The sequence below is a fragment of the Pristiophorus japonicus genome, chromosome 24, assembly GCF_044704955.1.
Source record: "Pristiophorus japonicus isolate sPriJap1 chromosome 24, sPriJap1.hap1, whole genome shotgun sequence".
NCBI lineage: Eukaryota > Metazoa > Chordata > Chondrichthyes > Pristiophoridae > Pristiophorus > Pristiophorus japonicus.
In genome coordinates, this window is record NC_092000.1 from 29,548,584 (window position 1) to 29,561,368 (window position 12,785).

General features: G+C 44.8%; 2 protein-coding genes across 2 annotated transcripts in view; one reads left to right on the top strand and one right to left on the bottom strand.

Annotated features, from left to right (window-relative positions):
• The window catches only part of atp13a1 (ATPase 13A1), a 94,042-nt gene extending 85,337 nt beyond the window's left edge, over positions 1-8,705 (bottom strand). The window contains exons 1-4 of the mRNA XM_070867379.1: positions 8,333-8,705; positions 4,062-4,151; positions 1,887-2,074; positions 349-421 (exon numbers count right to left, since the gene is read on the bottom strand). Of these exons, the coding sequence (XP_070723480.1) occupies positions 349-421; positions 1,887-2,074; positions 4,062-4,151; positions 8,333-8,692 (711 nt within the window). The 5' untranslated portion in view covers positions 8,693-8,705. The remainder of the gene's footprint in view (positions 1-348; positions 422-1,886; positions 2,075-4,061; positions 4,152-8,332) is intronic.
• A 372-nt stretch (positions 8,706-9,077) lies between these two features.
• LOC139237995 (coiled-coil-helix-coiled-coil-helix domain-containing protein 5) overlaps positions 9,078-12,785 on the top strand; it is a 37,585-nt gene continuing 33,877 nt past the window's right edge. Inside the window, exon 1 of the mRNA XM_070867380.1 lies at positions 9,078-9,140. Coding sequence (XP_070723481.1) covers positions 9,139-9,140 — 2 coding nt within the window. The 5' untranslated portion in view covers positions 9,078-9,138. The remainder of the gene's footprint in view (positions 9,141-12,785) is intronic.

The following is a 12,785-nucleotide window of genomic DNA, read 5'->3' on the forward strand; positions in this document are numbered from 1 at the left end:
TGTCAGAGGTGCCGTCTTTCAGATGAGATGTTAAACCATTGCTCTATTTATTAATTGGACAGAAAAGATCCCATGGCACTATTTCGAAGAAGAGAGAAGTTATCCCCAGTGTCCTGGCCAATATTTATAACCCTCAATCAACATAACAAAAACAGATTATCTGGTCATTATCACATTACTGTTTGTGGGAGTTGGCTGCCGCATTTCCTACATTACAACAGTGACTACACTCCAAAAGTACTTCATTGGCTGTAAAGTGCTTTGAGACATCCGGTGGTATAAATCCAAGTCTTTCTTTCAGATCTGCAGTATTTTGCTTTTGTTTGCGAGGTAGGATATGGTACTTACCTGGAAGACAAAGAAAGGGGCAGTCGCTCTCTCTTTGAAGAGTTGCATGAATTCAGGAACCACCATTTCAGCCCTGACAAATAAACAAACACACGTTAGAGATAGACGTGCTGAATCACTGAGACATGTACAACGACACACTGGATACTTTTAATACACAGAGGTGCACGTAGCCAGTCATGAGTTTTGCAGGAATTACTGCTTGCCTTGTCGTTTTTTAAAATAATCCTTTATTGCAAATTTTGTTCCATCACTTTTGACAATCTGAAAGGCTGCCGGGAAGGTAGACGGACTGGAGAATTTTAGCTATGAAGAAAGATTGGATATGCTGGGGTTGTTTTCTTTGGAACAGAGGAGGCGGAGGGGAGACCTTATTAAGGTGTATAAAATTATGAGGGGCCTAGATAGAGTGGATAGGAAGGACCATTTCCCTTAGCAGAGAGGTCAACAACCAGGGGGCATAGATTTAAAGTAATTGGCCGGAGGTTTAGAGGGGATTGGAGGGGAAATTTCTTCACCCAGAGGGTGATGGGGGTCTGGAACTCACTGACCGAAAGGGTGGTAGAGGCAGAAATCCTCACCACATTTAAAAAGTACTTGGATATGCGCTTGAAGAGTCGTAACCTACAGAGCTATGGACCAAGAGCTGGAAAGTGGGATTAGGCTGCAAAGCTCTTTGTTGGTCGGCGCGGACACGATGGGTGAAAATGGCCTCCTTCCGTGCAGTAAATGTCTATGATTCTATGATTTCTAAGGTAGTCCTGGCAGCCCAATGGCACTTGGCAGCTTTGAAACACAGAAGAGCAGTCCATGCTGCTCTGCTCTGCCTGGGTCAGAAGCGGAAGGAGGAAAGAACATTTGGGGGAATTGGCTTATTATTCCAGCAAAACCCACCATGTGCCACATATGTGAATTCTCCAAAGCTCCTACAATCCTGAAGTACAGAAAACCCTTTGCTAAAACCAGCGTGGAGATGAGAATCCTTTTTTGAAAAACGCAGATTTAAAGGTAACTTTCAAAAGGGAATTGGATATATACTTGAAAAGAAGAAAATTTTGTCAGGCTATGAGGGAAAGAGCATGGGAGTGAGACTAATTGGATAGCCCTTTGAAAAAAGCCGGCACAGGCACGACGGCCTGAATGGGGTTCTCCTATGCCGCAAGATTCTACGATTCGAGTGCATTCGTTCTGCACCGCTGACCGTGGTTTTCATTTAGTCTCAGTGTGAAGGAGATAACGTGTCTAGTGGTATGGATCCTGCATTTGATGCAAGAAGATATCAAAAATTGGCTCAGTCATATCTCTGATTTGTATGGCTCAAGTGATTTCCGGTACTGTCTTCCAGCATCAATGCCGTTCATGATAATGATCATAAAAATAAGAGATAGAAGACAAAATTATGAATAAAAATACACAAGCCACCAAAACACTTGGTTATTGTTATGTGGTGGAGAATTATATACTACTGATTACAGAGATGGCAGAAGGAGAATGGCCCCATCCTTCCTCACACAGACTCCCCCAGCTGCAGTACATACTTGTTTGTACCGTATTTCTTTTCTGCAGCTTTCACTTCCGCCTCATCCTGGAACCCCTTGGCAGTCTGGTAGAACTGGAGTTCAGCAGTCACCGGGAAAGCCACTGGGAGGAACTCATTTTCAGCAGCATCAAACCAGTATTTAATCTTCTGAAACTCAAAGGCGATGGCGTTCTGCTGAGTCTCTTCCTACAGAGAGAGAGAGGAGAGAGAGAGGGAGGGAGAAAGAGAGAAAGCGGTTAAAGCACCAGTGTGAAAACAATGGGGTTCGGGGGTTGCAACAAATGAGCAGAGAGTCAGAACACAGGGACAAGGGCCATTCAGCCCATCGAGCTGGGACACCAAATTACCCACTTGGTACCCAACACATCCAACCAGGCAACCAACTGGCATCTAATCACCCCAGCCCAACATTCAATTATATTCTGAATTCCCCAACACTCCTTGATTCAACTACTTTGCTTGGTAGATTATTCCAATCATTTATTGTCCTTTCACAAATTAAAATTTACTTTTCACTAAATTGGTTCGCCTTATCTTTAATATTCTGAATTCATCTTACGTAGAACAATAGAACACAAGAAATAGGAGCAGGAGTATCCCATTTAGCCTCTCGAGCCAGCTCCACCATTCAATAAGATCATGTCTGATCTGATCTTGGCCTCAACTCCACTTTTCTCCCTTGACTCTCCTAACGCTCAAAAATCTGTCTCTCTTCACCTTAAGTATATTCAATGACCCAGCCTCCACAGCTCTCTGGGGTAGAGAATTCCAAAGATTCACAACCCTCCGAGAAGAAATTCCTCCTCATCTCCGTTTTAAATGTGTGACCCCTTATTCTGAAACTATGTCCCCTAGTTCTAGATTCCCCCACTAGGGGAAACATCCTCTCTGCATCTACCCTATCAAGCCCCCTCAGAATCTTATACTTTCAATAAGATCACCTCTCATTCTTCTAAACTCCAGTGAGTATTGGCCCAGCCTTTCTTCATAACCCCTTCATCTCAGGAATCAACCGAGGTGAACTGCCTCCAATGCAAGTATATCCTTCCTTAAATGAGACCAAAACTGTACGCAGTACTCTAGGTGTGGTCTCACCAATATCCTGTACAGTTGTAGCAGGACTTTCCCATCTTGCTTATATACCATTTACAATACTGCTTGCTTTCCTGACTGCAAAGCTGAAGTTTCTCTAAATATTCCTCATAGCTCACACCTTAGCACTCTGTGGTTGCTCTCTGCACCCTTTGCAGTGGACGGATGCCCCTTTGACGTGCGGCAAATATGATAGCATACAGAACTTAAGCAAACACTACGATGCATTGTAAAGCACAAGTGTATCTTATGCTCCACTATTCTGGCTATTTATACCAACACTCTACTTGATGTTTTAATTACTTGCCGATATTCAAAGTTCCCTCATCAAGCAATTGGACTCTGACTGACCGAGCCTGTGTTTAATTAACAATTGAGCTTGGTGGTCTTAAAAGGGATATGATTCTACCTATGTAGCAGAATAATATATTGCACCCGAGTCCTGAAATTTGCAATTGTTCCTTATAATCTCGTGATCTATGCAAGAAATTTCACTTTATGTTTAAATGTAGCTGCATTAAAATTGCTTGTGTGAAGCATAGACATTAGAGTCACTTCTACAAACTGCAGGACTCAAGTGAATCATCAGCATTAGAAAATCTGAACCCATTTTAAAAAAAAGGTTTCCTTTTAACGGCTTGTTTGTGCCTGGATTTCTGGCAGGTTCGGAGGATGCCTTCTACTCACCATCCCATTATTACCCCCTATTGCCGTGCACCATTACTTTTGTCATTTAAAATCACTCCTCCCCTCCACCATGTCACAGGCTTCTCCCTTTTGTTATTTCCCTACCCCTTTTCCCCTAGCTCTGCACTCACTTAAAAGCTGTTCACTGCCAACATCTTCCAGTTCTGATGAAAGGTCATCGACAAAAACATGAAACGTTAACTCTGGTTCTCTCTGCATAGGTGCTGCCTAACCTGCTGAGTGTTTCCAGCATTTTCTGTTTCTACTTCAGATTTCCAGCATCTGCAGTGTTTTGCTTTTGCAATTTAAATAAGTTGGGTTTCCTGGAAACCGAGAACCCCTTCGGCCTTGTGCGTGATGGAAGAGCTCCCGCTGGTGGGGACCTGCAGCGTACCTGGTCATGCTGGAGCGGCACCAGTTCGGGGCATCCATTGTTGGGCGTGGGAACAACCTTGGCCCAGGTAGCATTGATGGGGTTGGGCTCCTGCAGTACATGGAAACAAAACAGGTTACAGTCCAGACATTCTCACTCTCCCGTACATCTCAAACCATTCCGCAACCAAAGGCACATAGGAATTTCCAGAAGAAAAAAAAAAGACCTCGAGGTCCATCTAGTTCACCCCCTCGGTTAAGCAATGCCTTGATTTCAAAATTATCATCCTTATTTACAAATCCCTCCATGGCCTCGCCCCTCCCTATCTCTGCAATCTCCCCTACATTCTATGTAGTTAACAGCTCACTGAAGCGGCTTGAAGACATGACTTTACCTGAAATCAGCAGTTTTTAAACTGGTAAGTGCTGAACTGTCCAAAATAGCAGGCACATTACGTTTTAAACAGTGCCTTTGAAATTGACTCCTAGGGTACTGACAAACTGTTGGCGTTATTTGCCTGATATAGGTGTCTGCCCCTACGAAGCGTGGATGGTGCAATTGGTGGGGACTGTATTAGAACTGGATGCAGCTTTCATATTGCTAAACATTTAACACACACACGAAAGTGAAGCAGTTTCAACTCAGACTCCACGCCCTATTATTGCAGCAGTATCACCAGCGGTTGCCACACAGGGATATGTCTGCCCAGCATGTGCATGTGGTGTGACATGGAACTGTCCAAAAGACATTCACAGCACCCAAAACCTGGACTCTTCCAATGGATGGCCAGACCAGTGGTTGTTGGGAGTGGTAATTAACATCACACTTTTCTTTTTTGGAGTGGGAGCAGAATGGGAAGGAAGAAGAATGTGGAATTTGTTGAAACAAGATCAGGCGTGAGCAGTAAATTATAGTCGCAAAATGAAGATCATAAGGGTCCCATTGATTACAAAAGTGATCCAAATAACACCACATGCAGTAACTCTAAGGCCACTTAAACACCAGCCAAACATAAACACATGGACAAGTGGACGGAGAGATCCTGGCCAGGAGTACAGCTATAGAGCCATCGAAGTTTCCAGCACAGAAACTGGCCATACGGCCATCATTTCTTTGCTGGTTCTTTACTGGAGCAAGCCAAAACAAATCCCGCTGCCCTACTCGTTCCCCATATTCCTATATGCTCCTCTGCTTCATAAGTTTATCTCATTTTCTTTTAAATCATGTAATGGACTCCGCAACAAAGCATTCCATTCAAAATTGATCACCTCTCACCACCGACTCCCCAATCAAAGGGAAAAGAGTGAATCGGGAAGGGCTATCAAAATCCATCGTCATTTTTAAAACATCTATTAAATCTTCCTTGCTTCAGTGGAAATATTCCCAGTGCCTCAAATCCCGTGACTATGTCTCTAATCGCTGGCATCATCCTGGTGAATCAGTAAGCTCTCCATGGCTTTAGTGTCCTTTCTATAGTGGTCTGCCCAACAGCACACAGTACTCTAACTGTTGTTGTTCCATAACCTTGTACAAACTTCTCATGACTTCTTTGTTATTTATAAAACTCAAAAGCCACTGGAGTGTTAAGGATTTATCTACCTGCACTCTCGCTTTTGAAGAACTTTATATTTTCTCCCCCCCCCAGTCTCATCAAGAATGCGTCATCATAATGAACTTCAAAATGAACGTCACCAGTCAGTCTACTGTTAAGCAGCGTATTCCTTCCTGAAATCCACCAAAGGCTCGCTCACTGTTGATCCCTTCAATGAGGTCAGAAATCGTGCTCCCTGTGCCCCAGTCCAAATCATTAAAATATAACGAACAAAAGTGCAAAGAACACTTTCAAACCTTCTCCAATAAAGAAAAACTTGCATTTATATAGCGCCTTTCTCGACCACAGGTCTTCTCAAAAAGCTTTACAGCCAATGAAGTACTTTTCTTTTGGAGTGCCGTCACTGTTGTAATGTGGGAAACGCGGCAGCAAGCTCCCACAAACAGCAATGTGATAATGACCAGATATATATAAAATCAGTTTTAGTTGATTGAGGGATAAATATTGGCCCCAGGACAGCGGGGATAACTCGCCTGTTCCTCTTCGAAATAGTGCCATGGAATAGTTTTTCATCCACTTGAGCGCGCCTCGGATTAACGTCTCACCCAAAAGTCTGGATTGTTATAACCAAAAGGCTGGATTGTTACAACCAGTCTCTTGCGAGATAACTCATCAAATCTGAAAATCAATAAACACTGTCGACTGCATTACTTTTATCTACGCAGTCACTTCATAAAAATAATAAATTTGTTATTGGCATTAACATTAAACTCAGATTAATCATAATAAATTGAAGTGAAAAAGACCTGTGATTGGTCTGTAATGGAAATAATTCTATTGAATAGAAATTGAAGCACATGCTTATCGGAGTGGTTTACAAAATGTCAACTCACATCCTCTGTTTATCGGCACAGTGTATTGCAACTTATTCACTGATCCAATGAACCAAATAGATCCCCATCTGTCTACAACCAAACTTCCTAGTCAATACCTAGCAAAACTGTGGGCATTTACAATCCCATTTCTAGGAGTGGAGGACTCAATGTGGTCACCCTCACTGCACATTCTAATACTGTCTGCATTATTCTCAATCTTGTACCTCGATTCTGTTGCTAAATAGGAACACGGTTAATAACAATCTAGTGCAGTCACACTCTATATTCAGCCATGTCATTACATATTGAAAGCTCTATATCTGGGTGCAGTCACGCGACAGATTTAAAACTCTATATCCAGAGACTGGAGTACAAAATCAAGCAAACACTCCAGCGCAGTACCAAGGGAGCGCTGTGCTGTCAGAGGTGTCGTCTTTTAGATGTAATGTTAAACCAGGTCAACGTAAAAGATCCCTTGGTATTATTTAAAAAAAAGAGCAGGGTAGTTCTCCCCGGTGTCCCAGCCAATAGTTATCACTCAACTAATACCTGAAAACAGATTATCTTAATCACGATGCCATTTGTGGGAACTTGCTGTGTACAAACTGGCTGCCGTGTATCCTACATTACAACAGTGGCTACACTTCAAAAAGTATATAATTGACTAAAATTCACACTGGAATGTCCTGAGACACTATATAAAATGAAAGTTTTTCCATTTTTCTGGGTGCACCACACTACATATTGAAAGCTCGATATCTTTGTTTATAAAAGACCCAAAATTCAGGCAGCCATCTGAACAAATGGGATTCTTGGTTCAGATGCAAAATAAGCCACTCTTTCCATCGTGTAGCCCTGCATGAAAATAGTTTACACCAGAAAAATTATTGCGTACTCAAGTACAGAGAAGCATGCTTAAATCTCAGTGACCAAGGAACACCGAATAATCCCTATTCCATTAGCTGATGGCGGCATTGTACACATTGCATTTCCAGGAACATATGTCGCCACTCAAAGCTTGTGTACTCAACTTGGGTGCAGCTACAATCTACTGTTCTCAACTCAAAGTTGCCCAATTCCAAACATCTGTTATTTTGAACTAATATTGGGCAAACACGGCTCTTGTGTTTCGTTTAGAGTGCTTCAAGCAAATTGGAACATTTTTTAGAAGGAAAAAACATTAAACAGACCCAACAAGTATTAGATTCACCCTGTATTGCACTCTTAACTCTTACCCAATTGTGTTGCACTGACTGCCATCCAAATACTTACACCTCTATTATATTTTGCCCTAAACTAGAAGAAAAAACACAATATATTGCCAATCCACGTATCCGGGATTACCTACACTGTATATTCCTAATCCACGTACCCATGTATACCCGCACTGTATATTTCCAATGCCTGTACCCGGGTATACCCGCACTGTATATTCCCAATCCCTGTACCCGGGTATACGCACACAGTATATTCCAAATCCCTGTACCCGGGTATATGCACACTGTATATTGCCAATCCCTGCACCCAGGTACATCAGCACTGCATATTGTCAATCCCGGTACCAATGTATACCCGCATTATATATTCCCAATCACTGTACCCGGGTATACTGACACTATAATTCTCAATCCCTGCACCTCAGTATACCTGCACTATATATTCCCAGGTATACCAGCACTGTATATTGCCATTCCTTGTACCCAGGTATTGCCAATCCCTGTGCCCAGACAATGTCAATCTCTGTACCTGGGTGTACCCAACCCCCGCGCCCAGGTGTACCCACACTAGATATTCCCAATCCCCGTGCACGGGTGTACCCACACTAGATATTCCCAATCCCCGTGCCCAAGTGTACCCGCTCTTACCTTGGTGCAGGTGAGCAGGCAGTGTACGTGAACCGACCAGTGTCCCGACAGCGCGGTGAGGATGTGGGCGATGCCGAGCGCGGCGAGCGCGATCAGGCCGGCCTCGGGGTACTGGCTGACGCCGTAACGGTACACCCACAGGTAGAGCCAGGCGGCGTAGAGCGCGGCGAAGGGCCCTAGCGTGCCGTGCAGCAGCAGCGGCCGGCGCCGGTACAGCGACACGCTCTGCACCAGCTCCTCGCGGGCGGCCGCTCCCGCCGTCCCCCGGACCAGCGCGGGCTGCACGGCCGGCACCACCTTCTCCATCACAGCAGCAGCAGCAGCAGGCCCGGCTCGCTGACGCTGCACAGCTACCGGCATCTCCGCCCACTGACCCGGCCTGGCAACCGCCACTTCCGGTATACGTCACTGCCATGGCAACCGCCACTTCCGCTGCCGGCATCGGCCGCCGAAAACGATCATTCTACCTCACAAACATTCGAAGCTCCTCTCCACTCGATTACAATTCACATTTTACGCGTCTCCCGCCTTACCCCGTGTTTTATTTAGTCACCGATCGCCGGCTATAGGGATCAATCGAATCGACCAATCGGCGATCCGATGCCGCCCAAAGCGAACGCCCGTCAGCCAATCAGAGGAGGGAGCAAGATGATGGACGGCGACCCCATCCAATGGAATGCTGCTATTCAGGCTGGAGCGCGGTGACGGGCCAATCAGCTTCCACGGACGGTGCCTGTCCCCGCCCCCCCTGACCTTGCCGCCGAGGAGCGGGCTCTTTCCGTGCAGCGGCGTGAGTTACCGGCGCCATGTGAGTGAATGAGGGCCGCCGGTTTGGTAATGGGCCTGTGGGATAGGGATAAGTAGGGTGAGGGAATTGGAGGTTGATGGCAACTGGGGGAGGGTGTCCCGGCCTGGGAGAGGGAGGAAGTACCAGGGTCTATGGGGAATCAGGGGACAAGTAGCAGACTGGAGCTGTCCTCAAGACAGAAAATAGAGAGTACAACAACTTGTATTTATATAGCGCCTTTAACGTAGTGAAACGTCCCGAGGCGTTTCACAGGAATATTATGAGACAAAGCAATTTTGACACCGAGCCTCAGCGCAGGTGACCAAAAGCTTGCTCAAAGAGGTAGGTATTCAGGAAGTCTTGAAGGAGGAAAGAGAGACGGAGAAGTTTAGGGAAGCAGTTCCAGGCAGCTGAAGGCACGGCCACCAATGGTTGAGCGGTTATAATCAGGGATGCTCAAGAGGGCAGAATTAGATGAATGCAGACGTCTCGCTGGGTTGTGAGGCTGAAAGAGATTACAGGTTAGGAAAAGGAGGTGCAACGAGACCTAGGTGTCATGGTACATCAGTCATTGAAAGTTGGCATGCAGCTTCAGCAGGTGGTGAAGAAGGCAAATGGTATGTTGGCCTTCATAGCGAGAGGATTTATGTATAGGAGCAGGAAGGTCTTGCTGCAGTTGTAAAGGGCCGTGGTGAGGCCACACCTTGAATATTGTGCACAGTTTTGGTCTCCTAATCTGAGGAAGGACGTTCTTGCTATTGAGGGAGTGCAGCGAAGGTTCACCAGACTGATTCCTGGGATGGCAGGACTGACATATGAAGAAAGACTGGATCGACTAGGTTTATATTCACTGGAATTTAGAAGAATGAGAGGGGATCTCATAGAAACATAAAATTCTGACGGGATTGGACAGGTTAGATGCAGGAAGAATGTTCCCGATGTTGGGGGAAGTCCAGAACCAGGGGTCACAGTCTAAGGATAAGGGGTAAGCCATTTAGGACCGAGATGAGGAGAAATTTTTTCACTCGGATAGTTGTGAACATGTGGCATTCTCTACCACAGAAAGTTGTTGAGGCCAGTTCGTTAGATATATTCAAAAGGGAGTTAGATATGGCCCTTACGGCTAAAGGGATCAAGGGGTATGGAGATAAAGCAGGAATGGGGTACTGAAGTTGCATGATCAGCCATGATTATATTGAATGGTGGTGCAGGCTCGAAGGGCCGAATGGCCTACTCCTGCACCTATTTTCTATGTTACTATGAAAGCAGAGAGTAGGGGTAAAAGGTAGCTATTCACAGTGACAGAAGTGGGTAGTGGTGTTCCTCAAGGATCAGTGCTGGAACTACTGCTGTTCACAATTTATATTAACGATTTAGACTTTGGAATCAAAAATACTTTCTAAATTAGCTGTGGCTCAGTGGGTAGCACATTCACCTGAGTGAGAAGGTTGTGGGTTCAAGTCTCACTCCAGGGACTTGAGCATAAAAAAAAATCGAGACTGACACTCCAGTGCTGAGGAAGCGCTACACTGTCAAGAGTCTTTCGGATGAGATGTTAAACCGAGGCCCTGTCTTCTCCCTCAAGTGGACGTAAAAGATCCCATGGTGCTATTTCTAAGAAGAGCAAGGGAGTTCTTCCTGTTGTCCTTGCTCATATTTATCCATCAAAACAACAGATTATCTAGTCATTATCACATTGCTGTTTGTGGGAGCTTGCTTGTGCACAAATTGGCACTTTAAGACGTCTAGTGGCCGTGAAAGGCGCTATGTAAATCCAAGTCTTTATTTCTTGGCGGATGACACCAAATTTGGGGAGGATAGTCAATACTGAGGAGGACGGCAACAAATTACAGGAGGATATTAATAAACTTGCAGAATGGGCAAATAATTGGGGTGATGTAATAGAGATCTTCAAAATTATGAAAGGTTTTGATAGAGTGGATACAGAGAGAATGTTTCCACTTGTGGGGATGAGCATAACTAGAGGCCATCAATATAAGGTAGTCACCAAGAAATCCAATAGGGAATTCAGAAGAAACCTCTTTACCCAAAGAGTGGTGAGGATGTGGAACTCGCTACCACAGAGAGTGGTTGAAGCGAATAGTATCGATGCATTTAAGGGCAGGCTAGACAAGCATATGAGGGAGAAGAGAGTAGAGGGTTATGCTGGTAGATTTAAATGAGGAAAGTCTGGAGGAGGTTCGAATGGAGCATAAACGCCGGCATGGACTGGTTGGGCCGAGTGGCCTGATTCTGTGCCGTATATCCTGTGTAATCCTATGGTATCCTGGCCTGGGGGAGGGGAACACCTTTCCCTGGGAAACCACAGCATTTGGGGGAGGGCAAGAGTTGCAGCAGGGGGAGGGTAAAGCTGTTTGCTGATGGTGCCTAGATTGAATGGACGGAGGTCTGATATTCTCTGATGAAACAAAGACAGGAATTCGTAGGAGAAAAAGTGTCCAAAACCAGATTCTGGCAGAATCCCTGGCTGCAGTCTCTTAAAGAAAGATTTACATAAAAATTACAGCAACGAAACACTGTTCAATGCAACCATTTGTCAGCCGTGGCTCAGTGGGCAGCACACTCACCTCTGAGTCAGAAGGTTGAACGTTCAAGTCGCGCTGCAAAGATTTGAGCACAAAAATCTAGGCTGATACCAATGTTTCCTCTAATTTTGCTTGGTCATGCACGTCCCCTTTAAAGGCTGTGTGGGTTCCCTTGATCCCTGCGCAGCCATGCAGCTTTTAGGGAACATTGTTTGACACTCCAATGCAGTACTGAGGGAGTGCTACACTATCGGAGGTGCCGTCTTTCGGATGAGACGTTAAACCGAAGCCCCGTCTGCTCTCTCAGGTGGATGAGAAAGATCCGATGGCACTATATCGAAGAAGAGCAGGGGAGTTATCCCCGGTGTCCTGGCCAATATTTATCCCTCAAACAACATAACAAAAACAGATTATCTGGTCATTATCACATTGCTGTTTTTGGGAGCAAATTGGCTGCCGCGTTTCCCACATTACAACAATGACTACACTCCAACAGTACTTCATTGGCTGTAAAGCACTTTGGGACTTCCTGAGGTCTTGAAAGGCGCTATGTAAATGCTAGTTCGTTCTTTCCGTACGCCTCAGCACTTGTGTGATTGTTGCTCAGTGCAAAAGAATTAGATTCCAAGAGGTTAAATGTTTATTGAAATTTTCAAAGTTAGCCAAAGTCATTACATTAGTTTAACTCTGCTAACTAATGTTGACTAATGGTCATTAAAGGTTTATTCTTCTAAATTGTTGTTTCTAAAGAGAGTCTAGCATTGCCGTGAAACACTGCTTGTAATTAGAATTTGTTTCTCAGGGTCTAGTGAGGTCTTTTAGAGTTACTGTAAGAAGTTGTCACTGGGCTTGAAATCACGGCCGCACCCGTAGAGACCTCATAAGTTCCAGGTTTAAGCGCCTAAACCCGACACTTGCAATCGGTTAAAATGTCTTTTGACAGATTGCATGCATCCCCAAGAGAAGGGCCTTGCGTCAGAGATTTGGCCTATTTGCCCAATTCCTGCCCAGCGAAAGTCCTTAAAAATCTTACAGTACCAGCATAAGCGTTTTAAAAGATAGAAAAATAAAATTTTATTAATCATTTTTGTAATTAAAAACCCTGTCCATTAAGGCAAGT